This window comes from Carcharodon carcharias, chromosome 20 (genome assembly GCF_017639515.1).
Source record: "Carcharodon carcharias isolate sCarCar2 chromosome 20, sCarCar2.pri, whole genome shotgun sequence".
NCBI lineage: Eukaryota > Metazoa > Chordata > Chondrichthyes > Lamniformes > Lamnidae > Carcharodon > Carcharodon carcharias.
The window spans coordinates 75,654,230-75,675,895 of record NC_054486.1 but is presented as its reverse complement, the minus strand read 5'-3'; the positions used below and the strand labels follow the sequence as shown (position 1 = coordinate 75,675,895).

The following is a 21,666-nucleotide window of genomic DNA, read 5'->3' as shown; positions in this document are numbered from 1 at the left end:
AGTGTCCTTTGACATTCGTTCCACTCAGCCTGAGTTTTCCAGGTCCAATTATCACCGACAAGGCACACCTAGGAATCTCTCCATTCCTTAGCTGTCCAAAAGCCCTGTCTGTTCTGTTCTCTATCTCCTGAACAGAAACAGAACACTTACCAGCTTCATGCTTGGCCAGTAGCACAAAACAAGCCACCTGGCACAAAACAGGCTACCTGTTTCCCCACAACAGGAGCTTCTTTGTCTCCCCTGTCTAGATACTGTGTAAAGGTGTTAAATCTGACACCCAAAACTTCAATGGGTTTCTGCTTGAGTTATTTTCCCCTGGCCACTGGATCACACATAGGCCTGTCTCCAAACGGAGGTGTTTATCTGTAATTCACCGCCACGCACCCCTATTCAGAACATTCTGTTTCACCTAAAGTTAATGGGGCCATTTTAAAATATAACCGTCCTGTAAAGTCCAGCTTTTGTGACAATGTAAATTCAAACTTTTAGTCACTAACTAACACAGAAATTTTGAATTGATTGAACAGTATTGACAAGTTCCCCTTTCTAAGAGGCTAAATGGCATTGCAATCAATTTGCAACTCAAAGAGCCAGATTTTTGCTATTTCAAAATTTCCCGACCCGGCAGACCCACTTTGCTTTACAGGGCCCTATTAGATCCAGTTTTCGTTCCGTGCAGGTGGTGGCAGGGGTAAGGCCAGGCCTGCTGACCGTGGAAGATCGTAGGTGGCTAGGGAAACGGGAAAGTGCCATGACAGGTTGGTTAGAAGACTTGCCTCGGTTCTCTGGGGCTTTGCCCCAGTTGCTTTAGAAGCTATTAGGCCCTCAAGTCTTCACCCTCAAACCCCCTCATCTCCCCACCCCCCATACCCTTCTCATTGCTCCCATGCCACGATAATGCCAACTCATGCCTCCACCCAGTGGCCTGTCCCCTCATAGCCCTCATGTCACCCCGCTAGCCACTCACCCAGTATCTACCGTGAGCAGACCTCAGGAGCCATGTAGAGATGAAAAAAATAAACTTTTGACAATCATACAGCTCTTATTCATACATACTTGATAGTGAAAAAACACCCATTCATGAAACCAATCCAAAGCTTTTAAATCTCAAGTGGATAATCTCTTAAAAAATAAACTTCTATTCAGACCTCACATCAAAGACAGCTTAATCTTTTAATAGCCTAGTTAAACTGTCAATCAAATAGTGAACTCAGAACTCCATGCTGAGAGAATTGTAGCTTTTGAAACTCAACCAAGCATTCAAAATGACATAACAATACCCCTTAGGGAAATGTCAACACAGATCTCTATTGAAACTGCTTGACTGGATGGTAATGTCTTTTTCTAACATACACCAGATGGCCTGTCAACCAAAGCAGTTAGCAGAGGGATTTTTTAAAAAACACTCACCTACAGTTCAGCCTATTTTTTTTCATATCTAAAGAGCAGGGGATTTAAAAACTTCAGATGATGACATGTAAACATACTTTATCTTCCCTTCAACAGCGTTTACTTCTATTCCATCAATTTGTGACTCCCATATTGCGGGTTAAGATCCTCGTAATAGCCAAAATTAGGTCTGTCTAAACTCAGTACTAAGTTCAAATGGCACAGGTTCCCCTCCTGTGCGAACACCCCACCCCCTTTGCCCGCCAGCAAAAATTGGATCTGTTGGAAATGGGGGCTGGACATCTGCATCTGGGTCCTACCTGCCATTTTTAAAAGTCCAATAAACCTTCCTGACTTTGCAAAAATCTGGCCCAAAGATATCATTATTCATTAACTAAAGAAAACCAAGTAAATGCAATTTTATCACCTCACAATTATTTCATCCAAACAGGAACAGCCTATGTAAAATAGGCATTTCATTTGCAATATCCAGTCAATTACAGACTAGAGGGTTATTTGCCTGTTTTACTGCAGGATGATAAAGCAAGATCAAATCCTCAAAGCTCAAAAATTGTAATAAATATAAACACGTATATTAATATCATAATATATCATATTATAGTAATGGTTCGAGCAGAAAACCGCTGTTCATATACCCTATCTCAGCACTCACTCCAATAACTCTACATCTGTCTTGTTAAAAAGCAACCAAAAGTCAGCATAAAGTGTCAGATGTAGCTTCAATAAGACTTTAATATCAACATTCAGTGAAAATGTTAAAATGGTCACTAAGATTTGCTCTGTGGGGAGGAGAGGTGATTGTTGATCTCGGTGCAAGTGTCTAGTGTACTTTTTGGCACTACACTGTCACACAAAATGCACACCAAAGTCATTTTTGCAGATCATGATGTGACTGCATCACCCATTCATAAAAAAATGTCCTCATAGTTTTACATGGCACAAAAGTGTTTAAAAGAAAAGTATGACTCCTACCCGGCTAGTTTTCCTCAGTTTGGCTCCAGCGAGTGCTGCTGCTAGACCTGAAGCAGAAGGTCCATCATCCCCTCTAGCTCCAGGGCTTCCACAAGCTGGCAATGGAGGAGGAGGAGGTGGTCCACCTCCAGGCGCTGGTGGAGGCCCTGGTGGCGGTGGAGGTGGTGGGGGACCACCAGCAGGAGGTGGCGGGGGGCATGTAGGTTGCGTTGGGGGTCCTCCAGGAGGAGCAGAGGGAACTGAAATAAAAGTTAAAATAAATTTAAGTACAGTGTTAGTCTGCTTGAAGAACGTCACCAATTAGAAGGAAAGGTCAGAATGTTATCATATGCTGTTAAAACAAGTTACTGTAATGTTTAGGTAAAGATCCATAAAAATGTTAATATTTCATTGCACTCTGAAATCTAAGAGAAGATAGGTTTAAAATTTACTCATGTTATCTGGTTAGTCTTTCAGCACAAGTTAAATATCATTGGTTAAAATAAAGTAGAATTGTGTTTAATTCCAATATTTTAAAAATTGATATCACAATTTCCATTGACAAAGGGGATTAGTTTAGGTACCTTCCCCTCTATTAAAGGCCGTTTTAAAGGACTGGCACAATAGATTTTTATAAATCATTTCCTTGCCTTATGTTTGTATCATAAAATACTTTGAGTTTTTTTTTAACCCTCTATCTCCATTCAAATATAAAATTAAGCAGGGTTGAATAGCATCCTCAGGTGCAAAGCAAGCCTTACTAGGAGAATCTGTCAATTTTTGATAATTATAGAACAATCCTGGTTGGTTGCAATTGCATTGGATATTATAATAACCTGTAACAGGAATCCAGATTTCAGATGTTTTATTAGGAAAAACAATAGCGAGAAAGCAGGCAATAAGAATGACACCCCAAAACTAAAGTTACTTTTTAAAATAAAATTTTAACATATATAATATAGATCTTCCATCAAACTAGTCCTTTAAAATTTTGTGCATGTCAACAGGCATGAACTATTTCTACATTCAAACCAAGCAGGGAAAGAAGAAAAAACAGACCAAGAGATGCTATCAGCAAAAATACACACATAGGTTGCGTGATTTCCAGCACGACATCACTTACCCGACTGGGTAATGGCAGTTGAAGTAACTGATGTCATGGGAGATGGAATCTTCTTGGACACTGCTGACTCAGAGAAAGCAGCATAAAATGGAGGAGATGTAATGAAGTGTGAGGTTGTCTTGTAAAGCTGCTGTGCAGGGAGTGGACATGAAGATGGTAGCTGAGGATGGATTTGAGAATTGGAAGGACTACTTAAGGCTGACACCTGAGATACAGGGGTAGATTCTAAAGGAAATGTGAAAGAGCCCTCTGTATTTTTTATTGGAGATCTGGAGGAGGCCAGGTGAGTTGTTAGAAAATTATCTTCATCTTGACCATTCTGGTTTGCATCAGATAGAGCGACCTGGACCACAGAATCCATAGGTCTTTTAATCTTGCCATCACGCACATGAATAACAGGAAGAGCAACTGGAATTATAGGCTGTGGTCCAACAGCCCTGTGGGGAGGAGAGGTGATCATTACAGGAGGAGATGGAGGTAGAGGAGAAAATGTAGCAGATGAATGACAGACAGGTTTAGGAAGCAAAGGTGGAGGGTGCGAGGGAGCAGAAGGAGGGGATAATGGGTTTAGCTTAACACGCTGGCCCATGGTCCCACGGTTTGGTTGCACAGGAGAAAACGCAGAACTTAGGGAAGCGGATAATTGTGATGCAGAGGCTCTAAGAGGTACAGATTCAGTATCTGCACTGCTGGATGGTAACTGGCAGGAATCATCAGCAAAAACTGCTTTAGAGGAAGCTATAGAATCAAAGGATGTAGCTCTGGCATAAGATGGAGGAGGGGCAGCACCAGCAGATACAATCACACTGCAATTACTGTATTCAGGTGGAGGAGATTGGCTATGGCAAGGGGAGGGGACAACTTTGATCTGAAGGGTAGAAACTGAGCAACAGAAAAAAAGAAGAGAAGAAACAGTAAGTGGAATATATTATAATTCAAAAAGGAAAAGAGCAACTGAAATTTAAAGTACTTCTACCATAATTATGCAGTTGAAACACATGCTGGCAAAGAGAAAGATTGGACCAATCATTTTTCCACAATATTTTCACTCTGATATGGCTGTATATTTACTTTTGTGAGAAATTAAGTGATCAAATGAAAAATGTTGTTGAAAAACTGCTTAGGGCAAATGAGTAGAGAATTTAAATAAGTACATATTCAATGCAAAGTATATTCCATTCATGGCCTGATGTGTAGGAGTAAAGATTTACTTTTCACACTAACATAGGACCATGAACTTGGGCTCTGGTTGGGGAATCCTTAAAATTATCTGAAAAGTAATAGAAAAATTTCATCTGTTGTTTTTATGTAGGTACATAGGCACCTGACCCATGGGGTGCGTTGTTGTCTTTTTAATGGTTTGTTTTCTTTTATTCATTTATGGGATGATGGTGTCACTGGCTAGGCCAACATTTATTGCCCATCCCTAATTGCCCTTGAGAAGGTGGTGGTGAGCTGCCTCCTTGAATCGCTGTAGTCCATGTGGTGCAGGTACACCCACAGTGCTGTTAGGGAGGGAGTTCCAGAATTTTGACTCAGCGACAGTGAAGGAATGGCGATATATTTCCAAGTCGGGATGGTGTGTAGCTTGGGGGGGACTTCCAGGTGGTGATGTTCCCATGTGTCTGCTGCCCTTGTCCTTCCAGATGTTAGTGGTCTTGGGTTTGGAAGGTGCTGGCCAGGATATTCCCCTTGGCAATTTGGGGGTGGGGCCCGGTTGCCGTGGGGAAAATGACACGGGATGATGTCGGGAGGAACCCCCAAAGTCATCCCAGTCCATTTAAATCTTCAAGAAGGCGGGTGGACAGCGAAATCAGCTGTCTGCCAGCCGACCTGTCAATGGCCAATTAAGGCCATTGACAGGCTAATTCACCTTTATAGACCCTGACCGTCCAAACTTAAGGCTGGCGGGCAGGCCAGGAACCCCAGCGGGCTCCAATTTATTCATGAAACTTCATCCACTGGCAGGATGAAGTTTCATGTCCATTTTTAAAAAAATTTAATAAGCCTTATGTGTTTCTTATTAATATGTCCCATCTTGTGTGTGCGACATGTTAATAATTTTAATATTTCTCTATCTTTTGACTTTTCTTACCTGTCAGTAAACTTACTTTGACAGATGGCGAATCCCTCCACCCCCACACAGGAAGCGCATAGCGCTTCCTGTTGGGAGGACCGCTGGGCGGGCCTTAATTGGCCCACGCACTCAAAATGGCTGCCAGCCCTGTTTTGGCGGCTGAGTTCGGCTGCCCGCCATCCGAAGGCAAAATTCTGCCCGCTGTCTAAGGAGCCTTGGTGAGTTCGTGCAGTGCATCTTGTGGAAGATACCCACTGCTGACACTGCGTTGTTGGTGGAGGGAGTGATATTTTGTGGATGGGGTACCAATCAAGTGGGTTGCTTTGTCCTGGATGATGTCAAGCTTCTTGAGTGTTGTTGGAGCTGCACCCATCCAGAGAAATGGAGAGTATTCCATCACACTCCTGATTTGTGCTTTGTAGATGGTGGACAGGCTTTGGGGAATCAGGAGGTTACTCACTGCAGGGTTCTGAGCCTCTGACCTGCGCTTGTAGCCACAGTACTTATATGACTGAGTCCAGTTCAGTTTCTGGTCAATGGTAACCCCTTGGATGCTGATAATGGGGGATTCACTGATGGTAATGTCACTGAATGTCAAGGGGTAATGGTTGGATTCTCTCTTGCTGGAGATGGTCATTGCCTTGCATTTGTGTGGCATGAATGTTGCTTGCCACTTGTCAGCCCAAGCCTGGATATTGTCCAGATCGTGCTGTATTTGGACATGGACTGCATCAGTATCTGAGGAGTCGCAAATGGTGCTGAATAGTGGGCACTTCTGGAGGAGGCTGAGATGGATCATCCACTCAGTACTTCTGGCTGAAGATTCTTGCAAATGATTCAGCCTTATCTTTTGCACTGATGTGCTGGGCTACCCCATCATTGAGGATGGGGATACTTGTGAAGCCTCCTCCTCCAGTGAGTTGTCTAATTGTCCACCACCATTCATGACTGGATGTGGCAGGACTGCAGAGCTTAGATGTGATCTGTTGGTTGCGGAATCGCTTAGTTCTGTCTATCACTTGCTGATTATGCTATTTGGCATGCAAGTAGCCCTGTGTTATAGCTTCGCCAGATTGACACCCAATTTTTAGATAGGCCTGGTGCTGCTGCTGGCATGCCCTATTGCACTCTTCACTGAAGCAGGGCTGATCCCCTGGCTTGGTGGTAATGGTAGAGTGGGGATATGCTGGGCCATGAGGTGACAGATTATGGTCAAGTACAGTTCTGCTGCTGCTGATGGCCCACAGCACCTCATGGTTGCCCAGCCTTGAGTTGCTAGATCTGTTTAAAATCAGTTTAGCACAGTGGTAGTGCCACACAACACGATGGAGGGTGTCCTCAAATGTGAAGATGGGACTTTGTCTCCACAAGGACAGTGCGGTGGTCACTCGTACTGATACTGTCATGGACAGATGCATTTGCGGCAGGTAGGCTGGTGAAAATGAGATCTAGTATGTCTTTCCCTCGTGTTGGTTCTCTCACCACCTGCCGCGACCCAGTCTAGCAGCTATGTCCTTTGTCAGTTGTGGTGTTACTGAGCCACTCTTGATGATGGAATTTGAAGTCCCTCACCCAGAGTGCATTCTATGCCTTTTCCACCCCGGTGCTTCCTCCAAGTTGTGTTCAACATGGAGGAATACTGATTCATCAGCTGAGAGGGGAGAGTACGTGGTAATCAGCAGGAGGTTTCCTTGCCCACATTTGACCTGATGCCATGACACTTCATGTGGTCCGGAGTCGAAGTTGAGGACTCCCAGGGCAACTCCCTCCCAACTGTATACCATTGTGCCGCCACCTCTGCTGGGTCTGTCTAGTGGGACAGGACATACCAGGGATGGTGACAGCGGTGTCTGGCACATTGTCTGTAAGGTATGATTCTGTGAATATGACTAGTCCGTCAGACAGCTCTCCCAGTTTTGGCACAAATCCCCAGATGTTAGTAAGGAGGACTTTGCAGGGTTGACAGGGCTGAGTTTGCCATTGTTGTTTCTGGTGCATAGGTCAATATCAGGTGATCAGTCTGGTTTCATTCCTTTTAGACTTTGTAGCAGTTTGATACAACCATTTCAAAGCACGTTTAAGAGTCAACCATATTTCTGTGGGTCTGGAGTCACGTGTAGGCCAGACCAAGTAAGGACAGCAGATTTCCTTCCCTAAAGGACATTAGTGAAACAGATTGGATTTTACAACAAATCGACAATGGTTTCATCGTCATTATTATACTTTTAATTCTGGATACTTATTGAATTCAAATTCCACTATCTGCCATCTTGGGATTTGAATCCGGGGAGCACTCGGAAGTTGCCTGAGCATTACCCTGGGTCTCTGGATTACTAGTCCAGTGACAATACCACTACACCACTGCCTCCCTGTGTTGATATTAAATACCGACATTAGAAATTTTGACAGAAATTGTCATATTATCCATTTTCCCAGTAAGAAGAAGATGGCAAGGATGTAAATGGCTGCAAAAAGTGACAGGAAAAAGATTAAGATGGAATGGGATAGGATTGAGGGAGGGAAGAGGCAGAGGAAATCCTAAACTTGGCTCTCACTGAGGACAGTGCAAGCCACACTGCATCATATTTAATAAGGACAGCCAGAAGCACGGGTATATTGCCTGTATTCTCCAAAGTAATATGATGCAAACATATTTTGACATGATACAACTCCAAGAAAATCTTTTCACCTCCCACAAATCCAATTGCCATGGTACATCTTTCTGCTTTACCAGGCAAAATAGTCATGCAACTATCAAGGTTCAGCTAGCATTGCATGAATGTTTCTACACAGCTCTGGTTGCTAGGATATATAGAATCTTAGAAATTTGCAACCATTCAGTCAATCATGCTTGTGCTGGCTTTTTTCTAGAGCAATCCTAAACTAATCTCATTGCCCTGCTCGTCACCTGTAGTCCTTCATTTTCCTCTGGTTTAAATGTTTATCCACGTTTCCCTTAAAGAATAGGGGGATGGGAGGATCTGCATTCATACTAATGCAGTTTTAAATGTTGTCTGGTGTTATTATGTTTTACCTTTCACCCTGCCACCCTCCCATTGTTACCAGTCTTCTGCAACATAGTTTTCCTAGCCCACATCTTCATCATTCAGCCAAAAGAGCAAAATTGGTGAATGAATTTTATGACCAAATCATGTTGCTAATTCACACTAATTTGTTCTATACACCACTAGCAACACTGGGCCAGAAATTTCCCCCTGCTGGGGGGGGTTGTGTGGGGGTGGGCACAAACCCGATCTGCGCCCTCAATCGGGGACGCGCCAATATTTTACACGGGCGGGCCAATTAAGGCCTGCCTAGTGTGACGCTTGCCCGGAAGCGCTGAGCGCTCCCTGTGCGGGCAGGGGGGTGGATTCCCCGAGAGGTTCCCTGCACTTTTTCACACATGTGCGCAAAAGAGCGCAGAGATCTCCCTGAGGCACAGAGGTGCCTCAGGGAGATTTGTTTCAATGCTAATGTTTTAAATAAAGGTTTTTAACACTTTTAAAATCTGTCCTCTCATATGACACTATTGCATGAGCTGGAAGGTGTCTAAGAATAAATGTATAAATTTTTATTAGATTTTAAAACTCTGCTGGTGGATGAGGTTTCATGAAAAATGCAAAGGCCGCCAACTTTAAGGTTGGACGGACAGCTCATTAAATTGAATGAATTAGGTTTTAAATGGCCTCAATAGGCCTTTGACAGTTCGGTGGGCGCACAGCCGAGTTGGCCGTGTGCCTGCCGAACTGAAAATCTAAATGACACGCGATGATGTCGGGACGCCAACCTGACGTCACCACATGTCATTTTACACGTCGGCGAGCAGGCCCTGCCCCTGCTCGCTGACTGGAGAATTCTGCCCCAGATCTGGTCAACCTTTACTGATTATTTTTATTTCTCCTTCCTTGGCAGGAGTGGACAGCAGATTTTTCTATAAATGACCATATCATTTCCAACTGTACAGACTGTCAACTAGGATTCAACTGGCTACCTGGCAATTGGGCATATATCAACTGCTTATAAACTCGACAGACCTTCGTGATGATGACAAATGTCCTTGAAGACAAATGCAAAGCATGTTCTATGGTGCTGAATCATGTCAAATAACTAAATTATCTGGTAGCCTGCAGACTTTGAGTGTTGTTGATGACAATCCTCTGAAGGAGATGGAATTATACCTGGTACAATACATCATGCAGGTGATATGACCATGAATATTTTTGTTTTGGTTTGAATAAATTAATCAACCGTGTGTCGGAAAAAAAACTTCAATTTTTTAAAATAATAAACAACAGAACATAGATTCAAAAGTTGCTCTCTTAGTGAGGAAAGGATCTCTAGACTCATTTTCACATTTAATCCAAAACAATGGACAGATAGGGTAATTGTGTTTCGAGTTTCAAAGGAAGCATTCACACAGGTAGCTTTTGCATACGATTGCATGTCCCATTATATCCTTTAAGGGAAATGTGGATAAACATTTAAATCAGAGGAAAATTAAGGGCTACAGGTAAAGAGCAAGATGATGGGATTAGTTTCGGATTGCTCTAGAAAAAGCCAGCGCAAGCATGATTGACTGAAGGGCTACAAATTTCTAAGGTTCTATGGGCAGAATTTTCTGCTTGACGTGCAGGGGACAGGCCCCACATGTCAGTCCATAAAATGATGTGAGGTGATGCTGGGTGAGCGTCCCGACGTCACTGCACGCCATCACAATATTTCGCCGGGCGGGCGTGCAATGAAGTTCGACGCGCGCCCATCAGTAATTAACAGGCTAGTTAAGGCCCTTAAATCAACAATTGACACCGATTTTCAGGCACCTGTGTGATCTTTGGCTTGGCGCATGGGCGCAATGGGCAGGCGGGTAAGCGACTTTTTAATGAAACTCATCCAAGGGTGGGATAAGAGGGCTCAGTGGGGTTGTCAATCTGGTCCGAGACTATTTATTGCAGGAAGTTTTTTAAACTTGCCTGCATAATCTGTAGCAGTTCAGAACGAATTCCAGCAGCTCTCTGTGTACTTTGAACCTTCAGGTCAGCACTCGTCAGTTAGGAATCTTTATCGGGCCTACAGCTTTCCGAAGGCCTCCCTTTAGCCGAGGTATGGGTTCTGACATGTCCACTGGAGGCAGCTCCTCTGAGGAAGAAGGGAGGGCTAGAATAAGGAGGAGGCCATTAGTGCACAATTAGCCTCCAGGGGAGCCACCTTTGGGAGTACAGGCACAGGCACAAGGGGCTCAGGGCCATGAGGTTGTGCAAGGTGGAAGGGGCCGTAGAAGACGCCACTATCCTGCTGCCAGGGTATACAAGCAGAGAAGCAGCTACCTCAATATGACTGAGGTGCAGTGCTGAAGGAGACTCCGACTGTCAAGGGAGACAGTCAACTACATCTGCCAGATGATTGGCCCTGAGGTCTCTCCTAAATGTGTGGGCGGACACCCCATGCCAGCGGCTCTGAGGGTCACAGTTGCCATCAACTTCTATGCCTCTGGCTCCTTCCAGGGCTCGGTGGGCAATCTTTGTGGTGTCTCCCTATCAACTGTGCACACTTGTGTCAAGGTCACAGACGCTCTGTTCAGAAGTGTATTGACCTTCATCCACTTCCGCTGGGACCAGGCAAGTCAGACACAGCGAGCCAGAGGCTTCCCAGCGATTGCTGATTTCCCCCGCGTCCAGACTGCACACGTGGCCATCAAGGCACCAGCAGGAGAGCCCGGTGCCTTCATCAACAGGAAGGGATTCCACTCCATGAACATGTGTGTGATCACAGGATGCTGATTCTGCAAGTTTGTGCAAGATACCCAGGCAGCTCCCATGACACCTACATCCTCAGACACTCCCAGGTGCCGGGGCTCTTCAGTGCTCCGGCTTGGCTGGATGGATGGCTGCTGGGTGACGAGGGTTATCCCCTCAGAAGGTGGCTCATGTCGCCTCTCCACCATCCAAGAACAGAAGCTAAGCAGTGGTACAATAGGAGCCATGTCTCCACAAGGGCTGTGGTGGAGAGAGCCATTGGTCTTCTCAAAATGTGCTTCCGACACCTGGGCCACTCAGGGGGCGCACTCCAGTACTCCCCAGATCGTGTCTCGGTGATAGTGGTAGTCTGCTGCGCTCTCCACAATCTTGCGCTCGAAAGGGGAGACGCAGTGGACGATGAAGATGTTGACGCAGTGGATATGGCTGCACATGATGAGTCCAGCACTGATTCTGAGAATGGGGAGGCACAGGGGAGTGATGAGGAGCGAAACACTGACCTGGGACTACACCAAGGAGGCAGGGACACCAGGGACACTTTAATCCAATGAACCTTCAGCCAGCTCCACACACATGGATCAGGAGGACCAGCCTTGCCTAGCGCTTCCATAGTCAGCACTTACGTGCTACATTTGCCACTTCATCAGCTGCAACTAAGGACTTTGGACATAAACTTCAAGGTCCACTCAAACACTCATGACATGTATCTAAAACATACAAATGCAGAACAAAGGAGCCACCCTCAGCCATGATAACACATCTGGTTTAATTTTCTCCATCATAAGGTCTCACACAATAAAAGCAAAACGTTTTTCAACCAAAAACAAATAATAATTCCTTAATCTAGGGCCAACACAAAAGCACCAGTGAGAAACCCGTGATATGCCTAAGGTGCTTATGCTTAAGTTTATGGGTGCTACATCTTGGTGCCACCCCATCGCTTGGAGAGGCTTCTGAAACAGCCTGCTGACTCTGCTGTCCTGTTGGCCTCGATGACCTTGACGATTGTCCTCTGGCCTGTAGAATCTGTGCTGGCCCCGCCTGGGAGGGATCTGCCAGCTCCACAGCTGGCATTTCCCCAGTCGTCGCAGTCTCACCTGATGAAGTGGTCACTGGGAGAGAGGCGGAGCAGCTGTTGCCCTCATCCGGAGCACCGTGAGAGGAGTCCGCAGAAACGATAGGCAGCTGCTCCGCCAACGTGAGGTTGTCCTGGACCTCCCAGCTCACTGTCGATGGATGGGCAACGAGTTGGGAAGCTTAAAGCCCACACCATCTTCTACATTGGCATTGGCCTGCTCTGGCCACTGGTGCCGTGAGGGCTTGCAGGTCCGAGCGTAACCCCAGGAGAAGCTGCTTGTTCTCTTGGAAGCCCCTCTCCACGAGAGTTGCCATTCTCTCCATGGAAGAAGCATGAAGCTCTGCCATGAAGCTCATTGCATCACTGATGCTCCGTGTGGACTCCTCCACCACGGACACCAAGCGAAACGTCATCTCATGTAACACTCCCAGATGCTCCCGCACACCCGGCCGCATTTCCTGCAGCTGCTGCATTACGGGCGACTCCAGAGGCACATCATCACGCCCTGGCTCAGCATGTGCCTGGTCCCCTGCAGTCCTCCGGCTGCTGACGCCATCAGCACTCTCTGTCTCTGCCAGCTCCTCCAGCAATTGTTAAGTGCCCTCTCCACTGTGCCCTGGGACACGAGCGGATGTTGCAATTGCCACCGATGTGCTAGTATCTGCCGTGGTGCCTGCCTCGCAGAAATGGTGTGACGCAGGTGACAGTTGAGGGCCCTCAGGTGTGAGAGGGGGCATCTGCAATTGCTCCTGGTCGACAGGTTCTGATGATGCTGAAAATAACAACCAGGACAGTGGATCAGTTAGTGTGCACACAGTGACACACTTCATCCCTTTCCCCCTGGCTCATTATGCGCTCAACCTTCCAGAACCTATGGAGATGAATATTGGTGGGATGGCAAATAGTCAGGAGGAGACCCAAAACATTACAGGCAGATACAGACAGGCTGGTCAGATGGTCTAAGGAATGCCAAATGGAATGTTATGTTGATAAGTGTGAGGTGATGCATTTGGGCAGGAGAAACAAGGTACGGAAATACACGAGGAATGGTAAGACTGTGGAAAATAAGGAGCATCAGAGGGACCTTGCTGGGCATGTCAACAGGCCCGTTAAGGTGCTTAAGAAGGTAAATGCCATACTTGCTTTTATTAGCTGAGGAACCGAATATAGGAACAGGGAGGTCATGTTGCAAGTGCAGAAAACGCTGCCTAGGCCACAGCTATAGTTCTGCGTGCAGTTGCGCTTCAGGGGAGGAATGTGATTGGAGTGGAGAGTGTGCAGAGGTCACTGACCAAGATACATGCTGGGCTGGAGAGTTGGAGTTATGAGGAGACATAGCATAGACTGGGGATATTTCATCTGCAGCAGAGGAGATTGAGATGTCGCATTATAGAGCTTTATAACATAATGAGGGGCATAGGTAGGAGAAAGGAACTTTTCCCCTTGACGGAGGAATGAGTAACCTGGTGACATTGATTTAAGGTAAGGGGCATGAGGTTGATAGGTGAGGTGATGAGGAACTTTTGCACACAGTAATGTGGGACGCACTGCCTGAAAGGGTGGTGGACGCAGAAACCCTCCTGTTGTAATAAGTACTTGGATGTACAGTTGCGATGCCATGGCATACAAGGCCATGGGGATAGTGGTCAGAAATGGGATAAGGTGACTTTGGAAGGTGGTTGACACGCGCATCATTGAAGGGCCAAGGGACCTTTGTCTATGACCCACACCTCTGACTCTATCAGTCCGTGAATGAGCAATGTTGCAACAATAATGATTCAAACAATCATCAGTGCTATGGATAGTGGGAAGACAGAGCGGATGTCACTGTGCACCTCAAATACCTGGCCGTTCCACCCCAGCCTCAACGACGCCTGTGGACCTGGGTGCATGGCGCCTCTCAAGCTCCAGGGCCTCCTGCTCGAATCGGCTCAAAATTATCAGCTGGGCCTGGCCGCTTCCAGTCCACAAACACTCACAGGCATTGTGACCATTTTTCTCCTGAAAAACAGAGAAGACCATTCATTGCAGCTAATCGCACATAGACTCTGTGCATGCGCATGCTGCACACCAACCACAGTGGCCCATATCAGGCCTCCAGTGCCTCCTCTCCACGCTACTGTTGATCAGTCACAAAAAGATAGTACACCTGCTCCCAACCCCACCTCCCCAAAGGTCACCTTGGACAAATTCTGCGTCCATCACTTTAGGAAACACACAGTCTTAGCTCCCATAGCAAGGAGGCGCAACTACGTGCAGCGTCGAGGGCAGCAGATGGCTCTTGGCCACAAGACCTTGAGGCTCCCTTCCACAATCTCATCACCATGAACAGGCCATGTGTTGGGGTTCTGAGTATGCATCTAGCTGCATTTCCTGCAGGTTGCCCCCAGACTAGTCATGTGCAACTAAGAGCAACCCATCTCCTCATGAACCACTCAGGCTGATGTATGCATGGGCACTATCTGCTTGCTCACTCAATGTACGAGAAATGCCCAACATGATTCAATGCAGTCATGACAAAAAGGCTTGGGGGGGTGGGGGGGTCCCTGAAAGGCTAAGGCTACCTGCTGGGTTAAATACCCAACATCAACATGGCACTCACCCTTCCAGAGCACAACAAATCATTGATGGCTTACGGCACTGGATCCAGGTGCGCTGCACCACATAGCAAGAGCTCATCACCTCTGCCAACTCCTTCCAGGCATGTTTGGTCATGTGGGGAGGCTTCCTCCTCCTATCCTGGGGAACCAGCACCTCCCGCCGTGCTGCCTCCTCCTCGAGGAGGGCAGCAAAGCAATCATCAGAAAAGCGAGGGGCACAATGGCCCCCCACTGGCCTACCCTGCTCCTGTGGCAGACCCTGCAGCCTGCCCTGCTCCTCTGCCCTTCCCTCCAGAGTGCCCTGCTGAGCAGACCCCCTGTAGTTGGATCTCCAGGTGGCCATTGCGAACAGCCTCCAGGAGGCTGCCAGGCCTTCTTTTAAACAGACTGCTGGGTTGTCATTGGACCCGGCAGTCTGTGCACACCAGCTGCAGCCTGCACACTCCCGCTATCCACGGGAATTGGAAATGCGCTGGGCGGGCCTTAATTGGCCCACCCATGCAAAATGGCAGCATGGCCCTGATCGGGTCTGTGGCCGCCCCTGCTCCTCCCACCCACCAAACAGAAAATTTTGGCCAATATGTCCTAGGAAACAGAGCTGTGTAGAAACATTCATGCAATACAAGTTGAATGTTGATAATTGTATGACTATTTTGCCTGGGAAAGCAACAGATCAATAAAGATCGTGTTTAGATAAAGATTGAAGTGTTCATCAATTTGCATTTATCTAATTTGAACATTACAGTCCAAACATCTCTCTTTAATGCATGCTGTCACAATTAAATTGTAATTTCCAGTAATGTGGTAGCTATTCAACTTCTTTGGTTTATTGAAACCATCTCAGGACCATGGCAGGGTAACGAGTATCACACACAGTATCAAAAATATTCTTGTTATTTACTTAGGAGGTACATGAGGAGGAGGAGCAGGTTCTTTCCTAGTCAAGATATTGTGCAGGGTGATCTGCTCCAAGGCCTCTTCCAATGCTGTCCTATAAATGGCATCTTCTGATACTTTGGAGTGACTTCTTTCAATCCTTCATTAATTAATTCCTCTCTCTGCCTCACTAAATAATTCAAAAATTATTTGCATGTTTCCTTTGGTGAGATGAGTGCAAAAATACGATATTCTTACATTTTCACTTGGTTTTAGATGCACTATAATTACCTTTGCCATAGGCTTTTCCTTTATAAGTTTGGCACTAAATTTATGCAAACCAGCTGTGCTTTTGTGGGATTTGAACAGTTGTTAAAAACATTCTCAAGGCAACTTTAGCATAATATGGAAGATGCCATGAAATCAGCTCATAAATTGCCTCTTCATTATCAAATTGCCATAATTTTCAGCAATGAGGTTGCAGAATACAGAAGCAGTTTATAGAAAGTATACATCAACAAATGTAAGTCTCCAAATTTAAAAACCATCACTTCTGAAAGTGTTGATTGAGCTGTTATGAGGTACTAACATTGACAGCAATAGTTAATGGTGATCCCTAACACTGATGGTGGTATTCTGTTATTTGTGCTTTCTGACACTGACTTCCTGCCTCCCAGCGAATGTTTTAACATTGAAATTAGTGGTCCCCCCACTGTCATGTAGTAACACTAACTCTTCTGTTGTGTACTAAGATAGATAATAACCTTACCATCTGCCGACATGTGCAAACACTGACAGTAATATAACCCTGCCAGTTTGATAATAACACAACACTGAAAGTTACATTATCACATTAGTGTGTACTAAGGCTACACTGCTCGTTTGGTGCAATAAAACACGACAGTAATAATATTTGCATTTGTATTTGTACTTATATGCTGCACTATTATCTCTTGTGCTCCCCCAGCTTCTATCCTTGGCTTCCTCCTATTTCTCATCTACATGCTGCCTTTCAGTAACATCATTCAAAAACACAGTGTAAGCTTCTCCATGTATACTGACAACACTCAGTTTTACTACACCACCACATTTTTCGAACCCTCCGTTGTCTCGAAATTGTCAGACTGTTGTCAAACATCTCGTGCTGGATTAGCAGAAATTTCCATTAACTAAATATTGGGAAGACTTCAAACATTAAACAAAATTTTACGTTGATTGAACAGGCACGCGCCTGACTCAAGTGCATGTGAAATTGCACAAAATGACGTTGGGTATGCATCCAGATGTCATTATGCACATGAGCAATATTGAGGTCTGCGGGCATGCGTGGGAGTTGGAGCCGTGCCCGCTGACAATTAAAGGGCCATATCAGGCCATTAAAAACCCTATTGTCCACGATTTTACATTGCCCATGTGATTTTGCATTTGTCGCACTGGCAAAACACGCAGGCAGGCAGCCCGTTTTTAACGAACCTCACTCAAGCATGGGATGAAAGGTCCGGGGTGAAATATAATAAAACAAGATATCTGGGGACTGATATTTTTTTCAGTTCTGCTGTCAGGTGCTTGAATGTGTTGCATAGACACAGTTTGAAGCATTTAATCTGTACAGGTCCGCAGCTCCCTGAGGGCAGCTCCACAGCGGCTGTCTGCTTTCAGGGAGCTCACAAGAACCTCCCACCGCACCCTTTCTGTTTCTTCCCCCTTCCTTTTGTTTTTTCCAATAATTTATATAGATTTTTCTTTTCCCACCTATTTCCATTATTTTTAAATCTTTTATGCCCCCCCCACCCCCACTAGAGCTATACCTTGAGTGCCCTACCATCCATTCTTAATTAGCACATTCGTTTAGATAATATCACCAACTTCAACACCTCTGTGTTCTTTTGTTCTTTTGTCTGTGACATCTTTTGATTATCTGCTCCTATCACTGCTTGCTTGTCCCTACAACCACACCACCCCCCTCCACTTCTCTCCCCCAACTCAAACCCCCACACCCACCTTAAACCAGCTTATATTTCACCCCTCTCCTTATATCGCTCAGTTCTGTGGAAGGGTCATGAGGACTCAAAACGTCAACTCTTTTCTTCTCTGCCGATGCTGCCAGACCTGCTGAGTTTTTCCAGGTAATTCTGTTTTTCTTTTGGATTTCCAGCATCCGCAATTTTTTGTTTTTAGCATCTCCATTAACTTGAGGCTATTCAAAACTTTGCTGCTGGTGTCCTAGCCCGCATTGGGTCCTGTTCATTCATCAACCCTATGCCTGCCAACCAACAGTAGCTCCTTGTTAAGCAATGTCAGTTTTAAAATTTTTATCCTAGTTTTCAAATCCCTCCGTGGCCTCATCCCTGCCTACCTCTGTAATCTCCTCCAGCTCTACTACTTTCCAAGATATCTGCTTTCCTCCAATTCTGTTCTCTTGGGCATCTCTTGATTTTATTCGCTCCACAATGCCTTCAGTTGCCAACACAATAAGCTCTGGAATTCCCTCCCTAAACCACTCCACCTGTCTACCTCTTCTTTCTTTGAGATGGTTCTTAAAAGCTTTTGGCTATCTGTGCTAATATCCCTTATGATGTCAAATGTTTCTTTATAATGCTCCTTTGAAGCACCATTTTGCTACATTAAAGGTGCTATATAAGTATAAGTTGTTATTGTTTCATGCCCATTAATACCCCTAAACACCCACAATAATTTTTCTTAATCTTAGTATAAAGATACCAATGTTGGAGGTGAAATTCAACTTTGCCAGGGTTCACAACAGGCAGTATTGTAGCTGATTGGCCATGCGTTATATACCCTGTCCGATTTTTCTTTCCATTGATTTCAATGAGCTGATCTGCTGCCACCTATTTTGCATCCCAGCCATCATTAAATTTTGCCATCACTGGCTAAGAAATTTGACTTGCGCCCAAAACAGGTACACAAGCTCATGTGGCAGCCCTTGCTGGCTCAGTCCATGAGACCATATATAATTCTGACCCAAAACTTTGGAATATATTTTTGCACCATTTTAATACCGTCCCTGGAAGTTCTTCTTTAAGGAAGTTGATTACAGGTATTGAAGCTCAGGATTGATACCATGCCTGAATATGTCACTAAAAAAAACTCACCAGATACGGAAGCCCGTCGTTCTCTCTCCATCTGTTCATGCCGTTGTTCCATTAGTTGCCTAGAGAAGTTTTTCAAAACAATTACAGGGATGCTCCATTTTAATATTCCTATGAGTCAATTTATTTCTTTCATTTTTTTGAATAATGAATAACCAAACTTTGATCCAGCACTAAAACCAGAGAGCTAATATTAACCAAGAAATGCAAATCTTAATTTACATTATTTAAGGGTTTTAAGACAAGTGATAAATTAATATTTTATATCACTGCTTAAACTCACTACCTTGAGAATCACCAGAGAGAGAAATTCAACTTTCCAACTCATAATAGAAGCTTTTAGATCATTTCAATTTTTGATAATGAGAAAATGATGGTAACACCATATTGTACCTCAAAGCTATGACGGATCTATTTTGTTCTTCATACTTGGCCACTTTGAGGAATATGCAAATGTTGTGTTCACAAAGCCACTCATATGGTTGTCAGTATAGGCTAGATTTCTGCTTTCACTGCTTGGTTGATAATCTGGTGGAGTAGATCACTTACTTGTTGTAGAATTGAAAACAATGAAAATTGGGCTGGTTCCACAAAGGTTGGGAAGTCCACTCTACCAGATTACACTTCAAGCAATGAAGACAAAATATATCCCCATATCTCCTTTCAAAATAACACCTCAGTCAAATAACTCACCAGTCTTTTACCTTTAGAGCCCTGATCCTAATTCAGTCTTGACTGATGGGATGAAATTTTCCTCTTACTGAAAATTCTGCATTTTGTAACAGAAGTTACTTCAAACAGTGATGACCTAGTTTTCGGTACTTTTCATAACATAAAACTGCTCACTTACAGGTCACAAGGGTAAATGGTAAGAAAACTGGAAATTGTAAACTGCTGCAGTCAGAGATTTTGCGATGTTGGATTTGTGATTACAGTGTAGTAGGGAGCTTTGCTCTGCAGTGAACCACTACCCAGTCAGGCAATGTTGCACAGTTACATTGGTATAAAAAGTTGACTATTTTTCAGCTTTCCACTATTAATTTCTGCAGTTTGATCATCAAAAAATTAACCATAAACAACACTTTGGAAACAAAGCAATCAGGTTGCTATCAGTAAAGTTATGGTGTAAGTTGTTCTAGAACTCTAGTCTAAGGGAAACTGGTTTGAATGGGTTGGTTAACAAGTGCAGCTAAATGCAGTTGTAACAAGGACGTAAGCTTTCTGTTATCCTTACTATTGCAAGAGCACAGAATGACTGAGAAGTTATACTTGGGTGCCAATCATTGATTTTCTATACCTCAATCAGTGGCCTAATTGACCTGGTTCAGAAATGAGGCTGAAGCTTCATTTGAATTTCTGCATTTAATGTTGAACAATTATTTTATTATAATAATAACTTGCGAACACTAAGTATGTGTGGATAATTTTAAAATCTTGGTACTGTTGTTAAGACTGACAATATGGAATATATTTGTCAAATATTTTCCACCACAAATTTGTTGTTAAATCATTGCTTATTTACATTCTCAACAGTTGCAGCTGTATCAGCCCCATTCTGAGCTATAAATCAACCCTGGCTGCTGAATTTTGAGATTGTTCTATTGCTATTGTATAAGGATTTACTTCAGTTTCTTCTCTGCAGTCTGCATCACTCAAATGTGGAAAATACAAAACGAGGCCGACACTTTCAGTAAGAACTTCAGAAACTCAAAAACCCTGAATAAATTGATTTTTACTTACAAATTTATTTATTTCTGTTAATAGTGGCAATTTTGCAGCCACACTGCTTATGCATTGAAACATACCAAGGTTTATAACACAGCTAAATACAGCAGGGATTATTTAAAACAATTGGAACATTTAAAAGCAATTGGTACAGCGTAGCAGCCCGCCTGTACTTCAATATGCTGTTTCACCAAGCGGAAAGATATCAGTTTGAATCTACAATCTCCCAATCTCATGCTGTTGGGAGGAAGCAGATGCAGCTTCACTTTGTTTTACTGAGGAGTCAAGTCACCATTTCTTAGGCTAGAAAGGTTTTAGGAAGTGATAACCTCCTCCTGCACCCTGATCACTATCCAGTACCCCATGAGAGAAGTGCATGGGTGTTGCCAGCAAGTGAGGAGATGATCATATTCAGCTCAGGCATTGATCACAAATCAGATAACCTTTCCACACTTACTGCCAAGGCTTTTACAGAAATAATGGCTATTAAGGTGGGATACTACTGCCCCTGAAATCACATCCTAGAAAGGAAGGTGGTACTTTGGGAGAACAGGAGAGGGGGAAAATTATGAACGAAAACTGGGGAGAAAAATAATCTTTAAAGGTGTAGTGCTAACATAACTCTAATTTTTAAAAGAGATACAAGACTGTTGCATTTTTGGATCTCTTTACTGTTTCATTCCAGATATTTTTGGCTTCCATGTTTCTAACTATCTGTTAGGTGAATCTAGCTCCTTTTCCCCAGAATGAGTGTTTTTACTAACTTAGATATCATAATAAATTTGTATTATTCCCAGGGTTTAATAGAGAACCCTCTTCAGGTTACTTCATTTGCTGGTTTTATATCCTGTGCTTTTGAAAGAATCAAGGATGTGAGCAATGCTGACAAGGCTACATTTATTGTCCATGCCTAGTAACTCTAAGAAGATGGATTTTTCTCCTTGAATTGCTGCAATCATTGTG

At 44.3% G+C, this 21,666-nt stretch overlaps 1 protein-coding gene across 2 annotated transcripts in view; it reads right to left on the bottom strand.

Annotated features, from left to right (window-relative positions):
* LOC121292193 (ena/VASP-like protein) overlaps window positions 1–21,666 on the bottom strand; it is a 248,366-nt gene that overhangs the window by 47,470 nt on the left and 179,230 nt on the right. The window contains exons 5-7 of one of the 2 annotated variants that reach the window (XM_041213864.1): window positions 18,982–19,040; window positions 3,485–4,366; window positions 2,383–2,621 (exon numbers count right to left, since the gene is read on the bottom strand). In XM_041213864.1, coding sequence (XP_041069798.1) covers window positions 2,383–2,621; window positions 3,485–4,366; window positions 18,982–19,040 — 1,180 coding nt within the window. The remainder of the gene's footprint in view (window positions 1–2,382; window positions 2,622–3,484; window positions 4,367–18,981; window positions 19,041–21,666) is intronic. The other variant, XM_041213865.1, reaches the window with a different exon arrangement.